The sequence below is a fragment of the Hemitrygon akajei genome, chromosome 13, assembly GCF_048418815.1.
Source record: "Hemitrygon akajei chromosome 13, sHemAka1.3, whole genome shotgun sequence".
Taxonomy (NCBI): Eukaryota; Metazoa; Chordata; class Chondrichthyes; order Myliobatiformes; family Dasyatidae; genus Hemitrygon; species Hemitrygon akajei.
The window spans coordinates 17,441,991-17,465,504 of record NC_133136.1 but is presented as its reverse complement, the minus strand read 5'-3'; the positions used below and the strand labels follow the sequence as shown (position 1 = coordinate 17,465,504).

General features: G+C 41.6%; 1 protein-coding gene across 1 annotated transcript in view; it reads right to left on the bottom strand.

Annotated features, from left to right (window-relative positions):
• dcaf12 (DDB1 and CUL4 associated factor 12) overlaps positions 1 to 23,514 on the bottom strand; it is a 91,727-nt gene that overhangs the window by 29,846 nt on the left and 38,367 nt on the right. The window contains exons 2-4 of the mRNA XM_073064207.1: positions 17,501 to 17,755; positions 13,909 to 14,121; positions 10,118 to 10,178 (exon numbers count right to left, since the gene is read on the bottom strand). Coding sequence (XP_072920308.1) covers positions 10,118 to 10,178; positions 13,909 to 14,121; positions 17,501 to 17,755 — 529 coding nt within the window. The remainder of the gene's footprint in view (positions 1 to 10,117; positions 10,179 to 13,908; positions 14,122 to 17,500; positions 17,756 to 23,514) is intronic.

Here is a 23,514-nt window from a genome sequence, read left to right as displayed (position 1 = left end):
TTTTTTGTAATTTATTTTTTTATTGAAGTTCATCAAACAAACAACCTCTTCCTCTTAAATACAATCCCTCTAGCAATGAAGGCCAGCATTCCATTTGTCTTCTTGATAGCCTGCTGCACCTGCAAACCAACCTTTTGTGATTCATGCACAAGCACTCCTAAGTCCCTCCGCACAACAGCATGCTGTAAATTTTTACCATTTAAATAGTAATCTGCTCTTTCATTCTTCCTTCCAAAGTTTACCAACATTGTACTCCAGCTGCCAGACCCTTGCCCACTCTCTTAACCTATCTAAGTCTATCTGCAGAATCTCAGCATTTTCAGCAATTTGCTTTTCCACTCAATTTAATATCAGCAAATTTAGATACACTACACTCAGTTCCCTCTACCAGATCGTTAATGTATATCGTCAACAGTTGCAAGCCCAGCACCGACTCATGCGACACACTGTTCACTACTGATTGCCAACCAGAGTAACATCCATGTATCCCAACTCTCTACTTTCTATGGTAGTTAACCAATCTATCCATGCTAATACATTACCCCTAACCCTATGCATCCTTATCTTATGGACATGTCTTTTATGCGGCACCTTGTCGAACACCTTCTGGAAATCCACGTAAATAATGTCCACCTGATCCCCTCTATCCACTACGCTCGTTATATACTCAAAAAAAAACACCAGTAAGTTTGTCAAACAGGACCTGTCTTTGCTGAATCCACACTGCATCTGCCTGATGAATTCACATGCCTCACTGTTTCTTATGATGGCTAATAATAGCTTCAAGCATCTTCCTCAGCTACAGTTACTTGCCTTTTACCTACATCCTTTTTTAGGGGGGGGGGGGGAAAGTGGCGTGATATTCAGTCTTCCAATCTACTGGGATCTGCTCAGAGTCCAGAGAATTTAGGTGAATTATCACCAAATGCTTTACTACAACTTCTGCCATTTCTTTCAGTATCCTGGGATGCATTCCATCAGGACCCAGGGACTAGTCTATCTTCAGGCCCGCATGTTTGCTCAGAACTACCTCTTTAGTGATAGCTACAATATCAAGATGCTCATCTCTTTAGCAGGTTAGACATGTCCTCCACAGTGAAGACCGACACAAATAGTCAAAGCTTCTGCCATTTCCTCATTACCCTATATCAATTCCCCCTTCTCATCCCCCCTAGGGACCTATGTTCACCTTAGCCACCCTTTTCTGCTTTATACAATTATGAAAACTTTTACTAACCGTTTTATATTTTGTGTTAGATTATTTTCATAATCTTGCTCCCCTTTCTTTATTGCTCGCTTAGTGGTTCTTTGCTGCTTTTTAAAGTTTTCCCAATCTTCCAATTTCCCACTACTCCTGGCCACTATGTATGCACAAGCTTTTAGTTTGATGCCTTCTTTTATTTTTTATTTTAAGTTACTCAAGGCTGGCTCTCCCCACCCTTACTATCCTTGCTTTCAACTTCAATATACCTTTGTTGAACACTGAAAAATCTCTATGAAAGTCTTCCAATGTTCAACTGTCTCACCAAACAGCCTGCATTCCCAGTCTATACTAAGCAAATCCTCCCTCATCCCATTGTAGTCTCCATTGTTTAGGCATAATACACTGGTTTTAGATCAAACTATTGCAGTCTCAATTTGTATAAAAAACTCAATCATACTGTTATCACTCTTACCAAGAGCATCCAAACCCTAATTCTACCCATCTCATTTCACAGGACCAGATCTAAGATAGCACGTTCCCTTGTAGATTAGAAACATTCTGTTCAAGAAAGGCATCACAGATGCATTCTATGAAGTCCTCCTCAAGACTGCCTCGACCAATTTGATTCACCCAATGTGCAAATTAAAGTCCCCCACGATAACTGTTATTCCATTCTTACATGCCTCAAATATTTCTGTTTATTGCCTGTGCTAATGTAATATTATTTGGTGGCCGATAGACAACTCCCACGAGTGATTTTTTTCCCTTTACTATTCCTAATCTATACCCAGATGGATTCAACATTCTGCTCCTTAGATCTTGTATCATCTCTCACTATCACCCTGATCACATCTTTAAGAACATTACCCAACCTCCCTTACCTTCCTGCCAATCCTTCCATATTACTTGACATTCTTGAATATTTAATTCTCAATCCTCTCCACCCTAAAACCACGTCTTTGTAATGGCCACTAAATCACACCCCTTTGAACTGATTTAAGCCACAAGATCACTGACCTTGTTTTGAATACCATGGGCATTCAGCTAAAGTGCCCTTACACTCACTGTGCTTTTAAAATCTTGTAATTTTTTTTACTCTTTTGCACTTGACTTTTCTTCTCTCCACTCTTACTTTACTTTTATCTTTTGCTTTTTCTTTATCCACACTTTTCTTTTTTAGTTTACTTCTCCAATTTGTTGAACCCACCCTCCTACTATTTAGTTTAAAACTCTATCCACAGCCCCAGTTATGTGATTCGTGAGGATCCAGGTCCGATCATGGTTCAGGTGGAGCCTGTCGCATTGCAACTGTTCCCTCCTTCCCCAATACTGTTGCCAATTTTCCATGAATTCCAACCCACTGATCCCACACCAATCCTTAAGTCATGCATTTGACTCTCTAAGCTTCTGGATGCCATGCCAATTTGCATATGGCTCAGGTAGCAATCCAGAGATCACCACCTTTTCGGTTCTGCTTTTCAATTTAGCCCCAAGCTGCTCAAATTCCCTTAGCAAAACCTCTTTCCTCATTCTACCCAGGTTGTTGGTACCCACATAGACCACGACAACTGGATCTTTACTCTCCCACTGCAAATTCCTCTGCAGGTCAGATAAGATGTACCAAACCCGGACACCAGGCAGGCAACACAGCCTTCAGGATACTCTATCCTTGCAACAGAGAACTCTGGCTATTCTCGACTATACTATTCCCAATTACCACTGCATTCCTCTTCTTCCCCCCCCCCAACCACCCCTTGAATGATTCCCAGGACTACAGTGCCACAGTTAGGCTGCTCATTCTTCCTGCAGCCCCAACTCTCATCCACACAGGGAGCAAGAATCTCAGACCTATTGGATAGGCTCAAGGGTTGAGGCTCCTTCAGCACTGCCTCCTGGATCCTCCTACCTGCTTCACTCATGGTCACACCCTTTTGTCCTTGAGGCAGCTAATCTAATGTGTGCGACTACCTCCTGAAACAGAGAATCCAGGTAACTCTCCCCCTCCCTGATCTGCCACAGTATTTGAAGCTCAGATTCCAAGTCATCAACTTTGAGCCTGAGTTCCTCGAGCAGCTAACACTTGCTGCAGATGTGGTCACCAGGTACCACAATGGGGTTCACCAGCGCCCACATCATGCAGTTACAGCACCTCACCTGATCCTTCTATATCCCTTTATTTAATTAGCTGTAATTTAATGACTTCTTATTCAACTACTACAAAAGCCTTACCTGCTACTTAATTGTGCCTCCTCGCCGAGCCTCTTGAGCCAACGTCTCAAAATCCCACTTCGACATTGGCTCACTCACACAATGGCCACCCTGCTTTACTTTTATTTGCTCCCATTAATGAATCGTGAATCGACTGGTCCGCCGCTAATGTGCTGAGCCCCACAAAATGCTTTTTTTTAAACTCTTCTCCCCAACCTATGCGATTTTCTTCCATTGGAGCAGAAACAAAACTATGTAACTGCTAAGGGCAAATCTATCCAGCCGACTAACTTGTGGCCATAAATTACTTTCCTTCAACTCACCAACTGTAACATATCAAGCTTTTGGTCAGATACTCTAATGTGAAACAAATATTCTGGAAAACTCTATAAAGCTCTGTTCTTAGATTTAATCGCCAGGTTCCTGTCTCTATTCAAGCAGAATCTCTATTCAGATCTCTGCAAATCAAAGTAGAATTCAAAGTAAATTCACTTTTAAAGTACACAGATGTCACCATATACTACCCTGAGATTTATGTTCCTGCGGGCATTCAAAGTATAATACACAATCTAGTTGTTGTTGTTTTTTTTTAAAAGGTACACTTCTTAAAGTGAAACTACAGGCTGCAGATATCTGTGATAGCAATTCAGAAGTATTATCTAGAGGTTCGAAGAGCTGCCCGCAAAATGTTGCTCACCAGCGCCATCTTAGAAAACTTTTACATTTCATCCTCCCAGCCTCTGGATAGACCCTGTACCATTAACTTTTCAGAAAGTTAATTGTCATCCATTTGGAACCATTGCACTATCAATAAGGACCTTATTCTATCATAACACAGGACAAATTCTTCTATTTGCCCAAGGACCAGTCACCAGTCAAGAGACAAAGTAACTTATGAAATTGCACAATGTTGCAAAGAACCATATATGCAAGCATCAAGGTCACATTTTAAGTTGAAATTATATGTTTTTGGTGTATGAAACATTGGTCAAAACAGTGAAAACTTCAAAGTCAAGCAGAATTCAAATCTGCTTACTAATAAATCATTTCATGGAAAAGATAAATTTCACCTTTTTTAATTTACAGGCATTGAAAAACATTGCTGTGTATGCATCTGAATAGCCCATTAATCCTCTTCTAAAACATTGTAAACTGTCAACTAGAATGCACAAATAACTCAAACATTGTCTACTCAGAAGCATTTAGCATTTGCACCACTATACTGTGTCTGAGTTCAAGGACTTATCAGAGACAAATTAAAATCACTGTCCGGTCTGACTGGTATGATTTATTTTTAAGATAGATTGACAATAGATTTGTCAATTCATTATAAAAGACACAAATGTCCTATATGCCACTGTAGTCTTCACTAGTTCAATGAGAGTATGAACATAATCCAACAATAAAGAGCATAAGAAATTATTTGAATGCACAATTACTATAGGACAATAGCTGGAATTTAGGCAATAACAATCACTTAAGACCAATCATCAACAGTTCAGTCTACACACTGCTTTTCATTATGCCGGAGTTATTCTGTTTTTAAATGCTTGGTTTATAAAACCATCCTGCACGAACTCTCTCACCTCCCAACACTCCAGAGTCCTTGCACCATCTACAAGGCACAAGTTAGGAGGGTAATTCAATTACTTTTTGTGGATGACTACTCCTCCAACTCCATTCAAGTATTACATAGGTCAGAGCAGCCACTCACCACATTAAACCTATTCCCTCTGCCAGCATATACTGGTTGCAAGTTTATCATCTACAAAATCAACTGCCTTTGATACTTCTCAGTCTGCAATTTTAACCATTGAGTATGGGGGCTTAAAGTGCAACAAAACTCCAGCCCCCCCCCCCCCCCCCAATATTCTCACTAAGTCATACACCATTCTGACTTGGAAATATATTATTCTTCCTTCAAAGTCACAAGGATGTACTGGACCTCCTTCCTCACAAGCACAGAGGAAACACCTTCACCAGAAAGACAGCAGTGAGCAGAAATGGCCCGACCCTCACCTCTGGTCCCAATACTCTGCCTTTTCAATCCATCTGGCTCAGCGTTTAAATTGTCCAAACATAGGTCATTCCTTGCTCCAAGACCTGGGCTCTGTCATATTGATATGCGCTGGGCCTGGACCCAATGCCACACTTCTGGCCCATACCATATCTTTCCAAATTGCTCGGCGCTTACATCAACCCAACCTCACTCTCTATCTAGACGGACAGACTCCGAAACACTTCTGCTCTGAACTGTCTGACTCATGTCATGACCTTGCTCCGATTTTGCATCATGCCCACACGCCTTGACCCTCACATCAGCCTTGACTGTGCTTGCCTCTTCTTTGTGGTGATCATTTACCACAATTTTCCACAGAAAATAGTGGTAATAAGTATTTAATCGCATTTCTTGCTTTATGAACAGCCAGCCAGCTGTTGCCTGTCTTCAGTAGCACAATCTTAAACTGGAAGACAATCTTCAAGGGAAGTGAATGCTGGTTGTCAGTGAAGTCCAGATCCTGATAAGCTAAACAAGAGGTTAGGAAGTACCCACCGTAAGCAAAACAAGAGTTAAAATACCAGACTGTTGAGCTATCATCAGAACTCTCACCAAAAACCCAGTTCCAAAACAAGGCTATCAATTCAACCTGTTAACTCTGATATTTATTCTTAAATCATGGCTAGTTCTACATGTATTCCCAATATTCTGCATTTTAATTAATCTAACATCTGCCATATTTTCATTTGGGATGCCAAAGGCGACAGGCAATAAACAGAAAACATTTTCTCTGACAAGCTTGGAGCTAGTAAGGGGGGGAAAATGAAAATCTACTCATGAAGAGAGCATGGCTGAGGTACTCAATGACCATTCTAGAAACATAGAAAACTTACAGCACAATACAGACCCTTTGGCCCACAATGCTGTGTCGAACATGTATTTACTGAGAAATTATCTAAGGTTATCCACAGCCCTCTGATTTTCTAAGCTCCATGTACCTATCCAGGAGGTATCTTAAAAGACCCTATCGTATCTGCCTCCACCACTGTCACTGGCAGCCCATTCCATGCACTCACCACTCTGTGTAAAAAAAACTTACCCGACATCTCTTCTGTACCTACTTTCAAGCATCTTAAAACTGTGCCCTCTTGAGGCAACCATTTCAGCCCTTGGAAAAAGCCTCTGACTATCCACACGATCAATGCCTCTCATCATCTTATACACCTCTATCAGGTCAACCCTCATTCTCTGCCGTTCCAAGGAGAAAAGGCCGAGTTCACTCAACCTATTCTCATAAAGCATGCTCCCCAATCCAAACAACACCCTTGTAAATCTCCTCTGCACTCTTTCTATAGTTTCCACATCCTTCCTGTAGTGAGGTGATCAGAACTGAGCTCAGTACTCCAAGTGAGGTCTGACCAGGGTCCTACATAGCTGCAACATTACCTCTCAGCTCTTAAACTCAATTCCACAATTGATGAAGGTCAATGCACCGTATGCCTTCTTAACCATACAGTCAACCTGCACAGCAGCTTTGAGTGTCCAATGGACTCGGACCCCAAGATCCTTTTGATCCTCCACAGTGCCAAGAGCCTACCCATTAATACTATATTCTGTCATCATATTGACCTACCAAATTGAACCACCTCACACTTATCTGGGTTGAACTCCATCTGCCACTTTTCAGCCCAGTTTTGCATCCTATCAATGTCCCACTGTAACCTCTGACAGCCCTCCACACTATCCACAACACCCCCAACCTTTGTGTCATCAGCAAATTTACTAACCCATCCCTCCACTTCCTCATCCAGGTCATTTATAAAAATCACAAAGTGAAGAGGTCCCAGAACAGATCCCTGGGGCACATCACTTCCATGCAGAACATGACCCATCTACAATCACTCTTTGCCTTCTGTGAGCAAGCCAGTTCTGGATCCACAAAAAGGTCCACTTGGATCCCATGCCTCCTTACTTTCATAATAAGCCTTGCATGGGGTACCTTATCAAATGCCTTGCTGAAATCCATATACACTACATCTACTGCTCTACCTTCTGTATCAGTCTACCAAGGAAGATCATGTTGCTAATGTCAAGTTTAAAAGAGGATCAATAGATACAAGCAGATACAATCTCACTGGCTCACCACTCTGCTTTAGAAAACCTGAGCAACAGCAAAACACATTTTAGAAAGTTATCAGGAAGCCCATTCTAATAACTTTATATAGGAGCACCATCGCGAATGTCCTGAGTGCATCACTGTGTAGTATAGAAGCTGCAAGGCTTTGAACTGCAAAATCCTACAGAGGATAGTGAAAAACCACCAGGAGGATCACTGGCATCTCCCTCATCCCTAACTGTGACATTACCCAGGAGCATTGCAGACAAAGGGCCCGAAGCATCCCTACCACCCATTTCACAACCTCCTTGACCCACTACGATCAGGAAAGAGGTACAGAAGCATCAGGACTAGGACTGTCAAACTGGGTAACAGCTTCCTCCCTCAGGCTGTGAGATTATAAATACCCTACCATCAACAAGATCTTGTCACTTGGACAGTGACTTGTTTACTGTACCATTTACCTGTGCTGTGCAGTACATGAATTTTGAGATATCTTGTTAACTTATTCATGGTAATAAGTTTGTGTGCTGTGTATGATATGTTTTGTGGGTACACCATGGTCTGGTGGAACACTTCGTTTGATTGTACAGTCAGATGACAATAAACTTGGACTTAATTTGTCGAGTTGCTGTCGAATGACTACAGTTTTGTTTTCAACATCATTGTTCCTTCAGTATTAAACCCCGAGTGTGTCTCTCTCCCCAACTAGATCCTTGATTCCCACATCTGAAGACAGTGAGTATGAATTGGTCATAGTTTCTCCTCTTTACTGACAATCAATACAAGTGCACCTCAAGGATGTGTGCTTAGCTGACTGCTACTCTCTCTACACTCAAGACTGTGTGGCTAAGCATAGCTCAAACACCATTTAAAATTTGCAGATGACACCACATCACTGGTAAATTATCAAATGATGACAAGCAGGTAGGTGTACAGGTAGATGGATTGGCTGGTTGAGTGGTGTTGCAACAACAATCTTGCATTACTGTCAGAAAGACCAAGGAATTGATTCTGGACTTCAGGGAATGGTAAGACAGAACTCAAAGATCTGGGAAGGGTGAGCAGCTTTGGGTTCCTGGGTGTCAACATTTTAAGAGGATCAGTCTTAGGCCCAACAGATTAACACAATCATGAAGGTGGCACACCAGAGGCTCTACTTTAAGAGTTTGAGGAGATTTGGTATGTCACTAGACTCATGCAAATTTCTATAGATGCCTGAGAGCATTCTGACTGATAGCATCACAGCCTAGTATGGAGGCTCCAACATCAGGCTGCAGATTCAGTCAGCTCACAGACACAACTCTCCTTCCATTGAAGTCTTCAAGAACTAGTGCCTCAAGAAGGCAGAATCCATTATTAAGGACTCTCACCATCTGGGACATGCTCTCTTCTAATTACTACTGTAAGGAAGGGAGGTATAGGTGTTTGCAGACCCACACTTAATGACTCAGGAACAGCTTCTTACCTTTCATCATATTTCTGAATAGTCCATGAACCCATCAACACCACCTCATTTTTTGCACTATTTATCTACTTCTCAATTTTTAGTATATTTGTGTCTTTGGGTTGCCACAGAACAACAAATTTCTTGTTATAGGACTGTGATAATAAACCTGATTCTATACAACTAAAAAGGATGGAGGGAGTGTCTACAAAAACTGGTTTTACTTAAAGTTAGGTTTTCAGGTTTAAATTAAGTGCAAACTAGGTAAACAAAAGTTGAAAATGTAGAGGCACAGCCTACATTCTTCAATACCCATAGGTATGAAATCACAGAAAACTACGTGAACAAAGAACAGGCTGCTAATGCCCATGAATTAAGTCCACACTTTTAGTTTTCTTTTAATAGGTGGCTCAAAGGGCTGAGACACACACCAACTAGGCAGGGGTTAAAAACCAATTAGGTTAGTGACAAACGATTCAGAGTTCTGCTAGAAGGATAGTGGACAGTGGATATGAAGGATACATTTCCTCAACCTTTATGAGAGCTACAGTTTGGGAGGGGGGAGCTAGACTTGTGTTTATCTACCTTTCAAAACTTAAGGAAGCACTTCACAAACAGAAGATGACTGCCAAGTTATGCACAACAAAATTACATAAACATAGTAACTACATATGTTTTAGAGATACAAGTTGTGAGATCAACAATGGCCAGTCCTCCAGGTAGAACATCTCCACTGTTCTTCAAAGTAAAGATATGGGTCACAATATAATACTTGCTACACAATCAAGTACACAAAGTCTCAGACTAACACGTCACCCAAGAAAGTGGTATCTCAGAGTGCAGCTCTCCATCAGTTGTGCGCAGTTAATTTCATTTATGTGGAATTTCGGTTTATCACTAAATCATAGATGTCTGTTTTTTCAAGTTAAACTTGAGTCTCAGATGAATATTCTTTTACTTAGCAGGAATTAGATATATAGACTACAGATGCATCTCTAGAGTAATATATAGCTCTTCATACCAACCTACTTTAAGAAAAAATTGCACACAGTACGTTATAATCAATGCATAGTTTAACATTCCATTATAAAAACTATTTCAACGAAATTGATACTCTGTGCAGTAAACCTACTTCAAACTCACCAGAAACAGCCATTGTATCACTAACCCAGGCAATCGAAAAAATCCAGTCTTTGTGTCCATCCTGGAAAAGATCACCACAAATCAAGTCTGAAGCTAAAGAAACAATTTAGTTTCACATTTTAGACAATGATCAATGTAAAATCAAATATTTGTGACTGTTGCATAATTACACTTTTTATATTCAGAAGTTTCAAATTTAATTCATAATTCAAGCCTGGTAAAAAGCGTATCTGCACAATTTGGTGGCTGCCAAGAGATGGTTACCTGGTATTTACTACTACAAGGCTGGCTCATGTATTTGGAATTTCAGTATGTAGGATCTTGTTGGATTAGACTGTATATATTTATTATTTTCTCTGCAGTTTAACAATTTATGCCTGCTTGCATTTTATTTACCTATACAGTGTGCATGTAAATGTTTAGTCTGTTTCCAAGTGGTCACATTATATATAATTAAATTATATGTAATACAAGGATCCAAGATGGCGGCGCGACACAGCTTGCAGTGGCCACTCCGGAGCTGATTATCTGTTATTTGTGAAGCGGGGTGCCGTGCGCAATCATAATCAGATGAAAAACGGATGTGCGAGCACGGAGGAACATCTGGAAATCTCCAGGAAGACCTCCTTCTTTGCTGCTGCTGCAGCGAGGCCCAGGTCTCTGCTGGGAAGAACAGGCCCCCCAGTCCTCAGGGTCGTGTTGCCGATGGCCGTTGGCGAGGGCATCTTAATACATTTGGCAGAGGATGGTGCTCGGAGAAGGGATGTACTGGAGGGGATGGTCGGAGGCTCGACAGACTCGAAGTCCGCTGCGGTCAGGTCGCTTTCACTGTGTGCTGTGTCTGCAAGGCTGGGTTCGACAGAGCTTTCATTGTGTGCTGCGTCTGCAAGGCTGAGTCGGGCGGCGCCGTGGAAGTCCATAGTGGGGGTATTCCCTTCTGCTGCCTGCGTGGGATGGCGAATCTGTCGGGACCCCGGGGACTTGTGGAAACTGTGTGGTGGTTTCTTTTGAACTTATAGTCTTTTAACATCTTTGGACTGTTTTTACTGTGCCCATGGTCTGTTTTTTTTTTATCAATTATGCTATTGTTTGCACTATTGTAACTGTATGTTGTGACTATGTAGTTTTGTGCAGGTCTTGTAGCTTTAGTTTTTGGTCTTGTTTTGTCTGGTGGATTTGGATCTCCTTTCTGGGGAATGCGCTAAGATGGTACCGCGATATTAATACGCAGCAGCCTCTCCGGACTCTGGATTGGGGATTACCAAACGTTATGTGGATTTTCTGGTGTCGTCTGTTTTGTCATGTGCTTTTGTGATATCATACTGGAGGAACGTTGTCTCATTTTTTTTAACTGCACTGCATTTGTGGTTTCTAAATGACAATAAACTGAATCTGAATTCTTCAGTGTGTCCCCAGTGGTTACATTTGTACGGATTCTGGATGTTCTATGGCATTGCATTATTTGAATAGGGGTTATCTGACTGGTTAACAAATATGAATGGAATGTTTCTTATCTAGGATATGAGCACAGCTGAACACACTAGCCCACCATCTTTACTATTTCTTTCCCTTCCCCTACTAGAGTCTTGTTGCTGTCCATTTCCAATTCTGCTCCATTACTGCTTGCTCAATAAAACAATCTTTATACCTCTTTCTTGCCTTCTGAAAGAACCTTAATCAAAAATATCAGAGTCCAACAATCTTGTGCTTATAGAGTATTGATTATATAGAGAACAAAACTCAAGATTTTGGTGAATGATGAGCAGAGTTGCTGAGTTTGCATTTTAAGAGGAAAAGAGTCAGCTTAATTAAGAACCAGCAGCCACAATCTAAACAAAGTGTTGAAACAGGAAGGTGGGAAAGAATTGGTTGGTGTTACTACAGTTTTTATTTCTCTCAACTCAGAAGAGCTTGCATTTAATGATCGCCTAGTACATAAAATGTAAGAAAATTTGGTAGCTTGAAATCATTAACCCAGATGAAATTATTGTAGTAAGCAAAATGAAATTCTATTCTTTGTTCTTTCGTGAACCGCAACAAAAAGGGGCATAACACAGCAAAACACGAGGATATTTCCTTGCAGGGAAATCCAGAACAAAAGGAATGATTTCAAAACAAGGGCTGACCCATTTACTTCTTCTCCTGGGTAACTGTCAGTAGAAATGGAAATGTGAATAGCCGGAAGCGCAGAGCACCCCTGTGGCCATTCCTCTCAATAATAAGTATACCACTTTGGAGTGGGGGATGACCTCCCAAGGGAATGCCACAGAGACCATGTTACTGGCACTGAGCTATGGTCTGTGGTGCAGAAGGGAAAGAGGGAGAAAAGGGGAGCAATAGTGATAGGAAACTCAATAGTCAGAGGAACAGACAGGAGATTCTGTGGACGTGAATGGGACATCCGGATGATATGGTGCCTCCCAGGTGGCAGGGTCAGGATAATCTCAGATTGCATCTACAACATGTTGTAGGGAGAGAAAGCAGCCAGGTGTCTTGGTGCATATTGGTACCAATGACACTGGAAGGAAAAGCAAAGAGGTCCTGAAAAGAGAATTGAGAGAGCCAAGTAGAAATGAGAAGCAGGACCTCCAGGATAGAAATTTCCAGAACGCTGCCAGTGGTGCATGGGAGAGTAGAAACAGGATAATTTGGCAGATCAATACATGGCTGAGAAGCTGATGCAAAGGGCAGGGCTTCAGGTTTCATTGAGATCTATTTTGGGGGAGACAGGACCAGTTCAAAAGTTACAGGTTACATCTGACCCAATGGGGACCAATATTCCTGCAGGCAGGTTTGTTAGAGCTGTTGGGGAGGGTTTAAACAAATTTGTCAGGGGTGTGGGAACCGGAGTGAAGGGACTCAGGAAAGGACGGATGGTGAAAAAGCAAACACAGCTTGCAGTCAGACAGTCAGGCAGATGATAGGATAAAATTGCAGCCAGCAGGGTGAGCATCAGTGCATTAGGGATGCAGAATCAAAAAGGGTAACAAATATGGTACTCAAGATGTTGTATCTAAATGTGTGTAGTATAAGAAATAAGGTGGGTGATCTTGTTGCACTATTACAGATTGCCAGGTATAATATTGTGGCCATCACTGAATCATGGCTGAAGGGTGGTTGTAGTTGGGAGCTGAATGTCCAAGATTATACGCTGTTTCCGAGGATTAGGAAGGTAGGCAGAGAGGGTGGCATGGCTCTGCTGGTAAAGAATGGCATCAAATCAGTAGAAAGATGTGACATAGGATCGGAAGATGTTGAATCCTTGTGGGTTGAGTTAAGAAACTAGAGACACTGATTGCAGTTATATACAAGCCTCCCAACAGTAGCAAGGATGTGGACCACAGATTACAAAGGGAAATAGAAAAGGAGTGTCAAAAGGGCAATGTAATGATAGTCATGGGAAATTTCATCATGCACGTCAATTGGGAAAATCAGATTGGTAATAGATCTCAAGAGAGTTTGTTGAATGCCTATGAGATGGCTTTTTAGAGCAGTTTGTTGAACTGATTAGGGGATTAGCTGTATTACATTGAGTGTTACATAATGAACCAGAGGTGATTAGGGAGCTTAAGGTAAAATAACTCTTAGGAACCAGTGATCACAATATGATTGAGTTGAACTTGAAATCTGATAGGGAGAAAGTCAAGTCTGATATAGCAGTAGGATCAGCCATGAGTGAATGCTGGAGCAGACTCAATGAGCCAAATGGCTAATTCTGCACTTGCATCTTATGGTCTTAATTGTTATGCTCATCTACCTCATTCACAAGTCCCTGGTGATATATAACTTACATCTCCCACACAAACAGGATCCAGAGTTGGCAGTCGATAAACAGCAATGCTGTTTGGGTTGTCTCCTCCAGTTGCTAGTAAGGTACGAGAAGGATTCAGTTCAATGGCATGAATACCACAACCTTGTTGGTCCATGATGGCACTGGGCTGCTCTCGGTCCTTCAGCATAGGAATTTTTGTTATCTGGCCAGTCATAACATCCACCACCAACAGCTGAAATAATAACAGCGCAAATTATGACACTGCATTTTAATTTGGATTGCGTTCTACTAAAAAAAGTATTTGAATAAAGTTCTAGATAAAATGAGGTTTACTTGTTTTCAAGATTGTTTAATGTTATTTGCCGTACGCAAGGGTTACAGAGAATGAAATAATTGTTACTCCGGATGCAGCACAAAATAACCCAGTAAGATATAGAGCACAGAAATAAAAACAACAATGCATATAAACACACAGTATTGATTATATGCATAGATTGATTGCATATCCATAAAGTGATACTAGACACAGAAATGCGTGTACAAAAGGTAACGGACTGGAAATGATAAAGTAGTGGTGGTTGGGGGTGTGGGGGGGTGACGTAGCGGGTGAAGGAGTTGATCAGCCTTACTGCTTGTGGAAAGTAACTTTTTTGAGTCTGGTGGTCTTGGCGTGGATTAAACGAAGCTTCCTCCCTAATAGGAGTGGTACAAAGAGTCCATGAGCAGGGTAGGTAGTGGCCCCTTTCCAACACCTTTCTGTATATACGTCTTTGATGGCGGGTAGGATGGTCCTGGTGATGCATTGGGCAGTTTTAACCAACTGCTGTAGAGTATTCCTGCCTGCTGCAGTGCAGTTTTCGTAACATGCAGTGACACAGCTTGTTAAGATGCTCTTTATTGTGCATCTGTAGAATAATGCAAGTATAGATCTGCATAGTCCAGTTCACTCCAGCCTTCTCAGAAAGTAGAGACATTGGTGAGCATTCCTGATTGCACATAATGTGTACTTGGGCAAAGAGGGACCATGTAATATCTTTAGGAAAAATCTTAATTTTATGCACAACAGTGTAATGATAAGCATAGTGGTTTTGTGGAAGTCAAATCCAGATAAAGTCACTCAGAGACCATACAAGTACAAATTCTTTATTCAAAGCACCTGGGGCTCACTCAGTTAGTCGCTCAAACAGGAACAGTCTGTCTTGACTGTTCCTGCCCGACCCACCAACTAACTAACAATTCCCCTTAGAACACAGATATATTTGTTCAGATACCCCCCCACACAAGACAGTCTGTAGTCAAAGTTATCCACTACTTGACAGCCCCGACAGACTAATTACAGAATAGGCATAATGGACAGAACATACAGAAACAGGCTGGAGTGGTCCTATCTCTACGCATGAGCACACAAGGAGATAAGCATCCTGAAACCCTAGCTAGCTACCTTCAAAAAGAAAAATGGCTCAGCATAGCTTAGCACATCTGTTGATCATCAGCTGATTCTTTCAGAAAAACAGGCTGCTATTGTTTAACAAAGTGTTAACTTTTTAACATACTTTATGAGTTTGTTACTCAAATAACAGTCAAGAGTTCTAGATCATTGATCCAGAAACATCAGCTTGAACTCCATGATAGAGAGAGAATTTAAATTCAAGTAATAAAAACAAAAAATCTGCAATGCTGCAAATCCAAGCAACACAAGTCCTGTTGAAGGGTGTCGGCCTGAAACACTGACTGTAGGTACTCGTTATTATCAAAGTATGTATACCATATACAACCTTGGAATTCACCTTCTTGCACGCAGCCACAAAACAAGAAACAATAGAAAAAGACACACGTAACAAAGAGTGACAAACATTCAATGTGCAAAAAAGGATAAATCATGCAAATCATTAAAAAAAATTTAAAAAATATAGAAAATGAGCAACAGAGGCCCTGAAAGTGACTCAGCTCAGTGCAGAGGTGAGTGAAGCCAGTCCAGGAACCCAATAACTACAGAGCAAGAACTGCTCCTGGCGATGTGGAACCCAAGACTCCTGCAGCTCCTGCCTGAAGGTAGTAGCAAGAAGACAGGGAGAAGGGTCACACACGTGTTGTGCCTGCATTCCAAAGAGTCAAGTTTGCCGAATCCTTCAGGAGATTGTAAAATTGCTCGTTCGCAGTTCAAAAGTACATTTCTTAAAAGGAAATTACAGGTTGCAGATTGCAGTGATCACTGCTCAGAAGTATATCTAGTAGTTTTGAGCTGCCCACAAAACAATCGCCATATGCCACCAGCACCACATACACTAAATTAACATTAAATCTGTAGCAAAAGACAATCTCAGATACAGTGTCAACTGACTTAACTAAAGCTGGCAAGCACTTTAGATGCCAATCTTATAAAGCATCCACAGGACACAAAGAGAATAATGTTCCTCATAAGCTTCCTCCTACCCTTCATCTAATCTTATCACCATACCTATACTTATCCCCCAGGAATGTTCTAACTTTTCCCTGAATACACTAACACTGGCCACCACTTCGCCTCCAACATGACTGTCAATTCCATATTCTAATCACCTTGAGTAAAGTAGTTCCTTCCAACTCAAACATGAGGAAATCTGCAGATGCTGGAAATTCAAGCAACACACACAAAATGCTGGTGGAACACAGCAGGCCAGGGTCTCTTTGTCAGAGACAAAGGGTGTCGGCCCAAAACGTCGACTGCACTTCTTCCTATAGATGCTGCCTGGCCTGCTGTGTTCCACCAGCATTTTGTGTGTGTTGCTAGTTCCCTCCAAATTGACTATTAAACTCAAATAACTCAAAAATAAGTACATTACAGTCTAGGTCTCAACTAATTCAAACAATTTCCATATGCACTGGTCTCTTCCAGGTGGAAATCTTTCTGTGTGTACCACAAACTCTTACATAATCTCAAAGATTTCTGAGGTCATCTATCATCCCTGGGTAACAAGTACTACTAAAAAATATTTGTTTATTTAGAAAATGGTGACTACAACTACTTTAAGTTTGACACAAGTACTCTACTTTCCAATTCTAATTTCTAATTTGAACCCTCATTTCAAATTACCCCTGTAGTAGTTATGAGTGTTATGAGTGTAGTTATGAGTGAAAGAAACATTTTTTAAAAATTTACATGAGGATTGTGCAAGATTTTGAATGGTGAACAAGCAAACCACAGATAAATCACATTAATAAACAGAATAATTCAATATTACAATCCATAATAAAATGCAATTAGAGTACATAGTATTATTCTATAGTATATCCACACAGCAGATAATGAGTGCATTTCATAAATCTAGCAAGCTGAAACAAAGTGATGAAGGGTTTACTGTTCAATCCTCAAAAATGCTACACATTTACAAAGCTGGTTAAAGAATTTAGACAACAAAATTTCACTTAGAGCACCGAAAGACACGTTCAAGGTGCACTTGATAGTGAAACCCAAATTTACTGTTAATCTTTTTGAAAGTAAAAGGGGATTGAATATATTCCAATATTTCATCTCAAATTTTAAAGTCATAACCCAAGTAATTATTGAAACATTTCCAAAAAGTTAGCAGACAAGGGCTTTGAGCACAGTTATTTAAAAATATTCTACTCACCGTATTGCATTTTGTCCCACACACCACTTGCCGATGGTTCAGCCACTGGGATGCAAACACCTTGTTCAGTGTTCCTAAATGGAACTCTTTCTCCTTCAAAAGGGCAGGTAGCCTGTGAGCCGCATAGCCACGCAGTGCTCGTTGGTAGCTCTGCTCATTCCGAAGCTTAATCTGTTGACCTGTGAGGTAACAGACGAAGGACTTCTTCACAAGCGGTAGCTTTTTTTTCTTACGGAGTGTTTGATCCTGGCTGCACTGTTGAAAGAAGAGAGTAAAAAATTAGCTGACTTATTGATATAGTCAATTTTTTTGGTTAAAATAAGCATTTCTTATAAAGATAACATTTTCCCCTAGACAGAAAACAAAGTCATCACTACTGTTAAAAGGCGTCAAAGTAGTGGTACATGTCAACTTTTTAAATATATACTTTCCCCCTTAAGTCTTAGAAATAATTTGAATAATTAAATAGAATAAAAACATTAAGCTTCACTTCAAAAGGCACTGCAGACTCCACCTGTACTTGACAAGAGGTAACTTTTCAAAAAGGATAATGCTCAATGATACACCTCTCTTTACTCCTTACGTCTGTCAAAATATTATACCTCAGTTCACATTCAGGATTGCAAACAATGACAAAAAAAATAACTCATGTCCATGATTTTCATCAGCATAAATATTGTAAGAATTAATCATACTAGCTTAATGGAAATGATCACAGCAGCTTTCATTTCTTTGAAATTATGTTTAAGAGCAGTGTTTAAATGAAAGTTACAGGGTGTCTATAAAATCTCAGAAATGTTGTCTCATTTTTAACCTGTTTAAGTGACATCACATCTGCAACATTTAATAGAAAAACGTGATCCTGCTTGACTTTCATCAGTTATTCAAAGACCCCAAATCAGTTTCTCAATCTACTTACTCCATATCCTTTTCAGTCTACAGTGTCCAAGATTACAAATATAGAAACTTAGAAAACCTACAGCACAATACAGGCCCCTCGGCCCACAATGCTATGCTGAACATATAGTTACTTTAGAAATTACCTTGGGTTACCCATAGCTCTCTATTTTTCTAAGCTCCATGTACCTATCCAGGAATCTCTTAAAAGACCCTATCACATCTGCCTCCACCACCAATGCCGGCAGCCCATTCCACACACTCACCACTCTCTGCGTAAAAAACTTACCCCTGACATCTCCTCTGTACCTACTTCCAAGCTCCTTAAAACTGTGCTCTCTCATGATAGCCATTTCAACCCTGGGAAAACGCCTCTGACTATCCACATGATCAATGCCTGTCATCATCTTGTACACCTCTCTCAGGTCACCCCTCACCCCCCAAGGAGAAAAGGCCAAGTTCACTCAACCTATTCTCATAAGGTGTACTCCCCAATCCAGGCAACATCCTTGTAAATCTCCTCTGCACCCTTTCTATAGTTTCCACATCCTTCCTGTAGGGAGATGACCAGAACTGTGCACAGTACTCCAAGCAGGATTTGACCAGGGTCCTATATAGCTATAAAATTACCTCTCGTCTCTTAAACTCATTCCCACCATTGATGAAGGCCAATTCACCATATGCCTTCTTAACCACAGAGTCAAACTGCACAGCTGCTTTGAGCGTCCTATAGACTCAGACCCCAAGACCCTCTGATCCTCCACACTGCCAAGAGTCTTACCATTAATACTATATTCTGCCATCATATTTGACCTACCAAAATGAACCACATTCACACTTACCTGGGTTGAACTCCATCTGCCACTTCTCAGCCCAGTTTTGCATCCTATCAATGTCCTGCTGTAACCTATGACAGCCCTCCACACTATCCACAATACCTCCAACCTTTGTGTCATCAGTAAACTTTCTAACCCATCCCTCCACTTCCTTATCCAGGTCATTTATAAAAAATCACAGAGTAAGGGTCCCAGAACAGATCCCTGAGGCACCCCACTGGTCAGCGATTTCCGTGCAGAATATGACCCGTCTACACACCACTGCCTGCCTTCTGTGGGCAAGCCAATTCTGGATCCACAAAGCAATGTCCCCTTGGATCCCATGACTCCTTACTTTCTCAAAAAGCCTTGCATGGGGTACCTTATCAAATGCCTTGCTGAAATCCATATACACTACATCTACTGCTCTTCCTTCATCAATGTGTTTAGTCACATCCTCAAAAAATTCAATCAGGCTCGTAAGGCAGGGCCTGCCCTTAACAAAGCCATGTTGACTATTCCCAATCATGATATGCCTCTCCAAAAGTTAGTAAATCCTGCCTCTCAGGATCTTTTCTATCAACTTACCAACCACTGAAGCAAGACTCACTGGTTTACAATTTCCTGGGCTTTCCTGAATAAGGAAACAACATCTGCAACCCTCCAATCCTCTGGAACCAACCCCACCCCGTCCCCATTGAGGCAAAGATCATTGCCAGAGGCTCAGCAATTTCCTCCCTCACCTCCCACAGTAGCCTGGGGTACATCTGATCCGGTCCCAGAGATTTATCCAACTTGATGCTTTCAAAAGCTCCAGCACATCCTCTTTCTTAATGTCTATATACTCAAGCTTTCTGCTGTAATTCATCTCTACAATCGCTAAAATCCTTTTCCATAGTGAATACCGAAGCAAAGTATTCACTAAGTACCTCTGCTTTCTCCTTCGGTTCCATACAGACTTTCCCACTGTCCCACTTGATAGGTCCTATTCTCTCATGTCTTATAGAACATACAACATAGAACATAGAATAGTACAGCACATTACAGGATGTTTGGCCCACAATGTTGTGCCGACCCTCAAAACCTACCTCCCATATAACCCACCACCTTAAATTCCTCTATATACCTGTCTAGTAGTCTCTTAAACTTCACTAGTGTTATCTGCCTCCGCCACTGACTCAGACAGTGCATTCCACCACCAATCACTCTGGATGAAAAACCTTCCTCTTATATCCCCCTTGAACTTCCCTCCCCTTACCTTAAAGCCATGTCCTCTTGTACTGAGCAGTGGTGCCCTGGGGAAGAGGCACAGGCTGTCCACTCTATCTTAATATTTTGTACACCTCTATCATATCTCCTCTCATCCTCCTCCTCTCCAAAGAGTAAAGCCCTAGCTCCCTTAATCTCTGATCATAATCCATACTCTCTAAACCAGACAGTATCCTGGTAAATCTCCTCTGTACCCTTTCCAATACTTCCACATCCTTCCTATAGTGAGGCAACCAGAACTGGACACTGTACTCCAAGTGTGGCCTAACCAGTTTTATAGAGCTGCATCATTACATCGCGACTCTTAAACTCTATCCCTCGACTTATGAAAGTTAACACCCCATAAGCTTTCTTAACTACCCTATCTACCTGTGAGGCAACTTTCAGGGATCTGTGGACATGTACCCCCAGATTCCTCTGCTCCTCCACACTACCAAGTATCCTGCCATTTACACCTAGTCGGTCGTCCCTGCCAACAGTATCCAGGATGGTAAACTTATTATTATCCTCTTGCTCTTCACATACTTGGAGAATGCCTTGGGGTTTTCCTTAATCCTGCTCACCAAGGCCTTCTCATGGCCCCTTCTGGCTTTCCTAATTTCATTCTTAATCTCCTTCCTGCTAGCCTTATAATCTTCTAGATCTCTATCATTACCTAGATTTTTGAACCTTTCATAAGCTTTTCTTTTCTTCTTGACTAGGTTTTCAACAGTCTTTGTACACCACGATCCCTGTACCCTATCATCCTTGCCCTGTCTCAAAGGAACATACCTATGCAGAACGCCACACAAATATATCCTGAACATTTGCCACATATCTGCTGTACATTTCCGAGAACATCTGTTCCCAATTTATGCTTCCAAGTTCCTGCCTGATAGCTTTATATTTCCCCTTACTCCAATTAAGTGCCTCCCTAACTTGTCTGTTCCTATCCCTCTCCAATGCGATGGTAAAGGAGATAGAATTGTGATCACTATCTCCAAAACGCTCTCCCACTGAAAGAACTGACATCTGACCAGGTTAATTTCCGAATACCAGATCAAGTACAGCCTCTCCTCTTGTAGGCTTATCTATACATTGTGTCAGGAAACCTTCCTGACAAACCCCACCCCATCTAAATCCCTTGCTCTAGGGAGATGCCAATCGATATTTGGGAAATTAAAATTGCCCACCGTGACAATCCTGTTATTATTACACTTTTCCAGAATCTGTCTCCCTATCTGCTCCTCGATATCCCTATTACTATTGGGTGGTCAATAAAAAAAACCCAGTAGTTATTGACCCCTTCCTGTTTCTAACTTCCACCCAGAGACTCAGTAGACAGTTCCTCCATGACTTCCTCCTTTTCTGCAGCTATGACACCATCTCTGATCAGCAGTGCCGCACCTTCAACTCTTTTACCTCCCTCCCTGTCCTTCTGAAACATCTAACGCCTGGCACTCAAAGTAACCACTCCTGCCCCTGAACCATTCAAGACTGTGTAATGGCCACATCATTATAGCTCCAAGTACTGATCCACGCTCTAAGCTCATCTGCTTTGTTCATGATGCTTCTTGCATTAAAATAGACACATCACAAACCACTGATCTGAGTGTATCCCTTCTCTATCACCTGCCTATCCTCCCTCTCGCACTGCCTCCAAGCTTTCTCTATGTGAGCCAACCACCCCTTCCTCCGTCCTTTCAGTTCAGCTCCCACCCCCCAGCAATCCGAGTTTAAACTTTCTCCAATAGCTTCAGCAAACCTCCCTGCCAAGATATTGGTCCAACTTGGATTCAAGTGCAACCTACCTTTTTTATACAGGTCACATGTGCCCCAAGAGCTCCCGATGATTGAAAAATCTGAATCCCTTCCTACCCTCAGCTGCACATTTTCCCTCCACTTCCCTCTATTCCTATACTCACTATAGGAATCCCGAGATTACTACCTTTGAGGTCCTGCTTCTCAAATTTCTTCCTAACTCCTTGTAGTCTGTTTTCAGGACCTCCTCTCTTTTCTTACCCATGTCGTTGGTACCAATATGTACCATGACCTCTGGCTGTTCTCCTCCCCACTTCAGGATATCGGGGACATGATCAGAAATATCCTGGACCATCACTAGGAGGCAAACTTCCATCGGCGTTTCTTTCCTGCATCCACAGAATCACCTGTCTGACCCTTCTGAGTTTCCCCCAGATAGGCCGTCCCCCCCAACAGTACTTGTTAAGGGCAACAGCCACAGGGATATTCTCTAGTATCTGACTCCTACCCTTCCCTCCCCTGTTACCCACTTATCTGTCTCCCAAGTCCCCAGTGTGACTACTTGCCTATAGCTCCTCTCTATCACCTCCTCACTTCCCCTGACCAGACGAAGGTCAAGCTGCATCTCCAGTTCCCTAACCCAGTCCCCAAGTAGCTGCAGCTCGATGCACCAGGTGCAGATGTGGCTGTCCGGGAAGCCTCACAGATGAACTTCCTGTTTCTATTCCTCACAGGTAACTTACCTCGCGTCGACCTGTTATCGCCAAAGCTCAAATGAGCCAAAGCCCTACCACTCTGCCCCAGATCACTCTGTCAATGACCGCTCAACTAGGCAGTGTCTCCCTTTTATGCCTGAACCTTCCCTGCTATTTAACTCACGATTGGTGCTCCGGTTATAGCCGCTGATAGGCCACGTACAATGGACTAACACTCTCAAAGCTCCCTTTTTTGAATAACCACTGCCGACCTGTGAGAAAACCCTCTTGGTAAAGCTCTGTTGATGCCACTGATAGACCACGTACAAATACGAAAAAAAAATTAAAGTTGTTTCAAAAGAACACATTTGTTTACATTAAAAAAAATCACAAGAGACTACCGAACAAAAGAGCAACAGAATGTAGCACTGTGTCACAAGTTAGAGATGCAGTTGGTAGATTGGTGTTTTATAAAAGTTGTGTGTTAATATTCATATACAGTCAATAAAGATGTCTACTTTTAAATTAGACAGATGGGTTGACAGTACAGAGAACCATTGAGATTTGTATGAAGGGTAATAGCCAATAACCGAAGTTG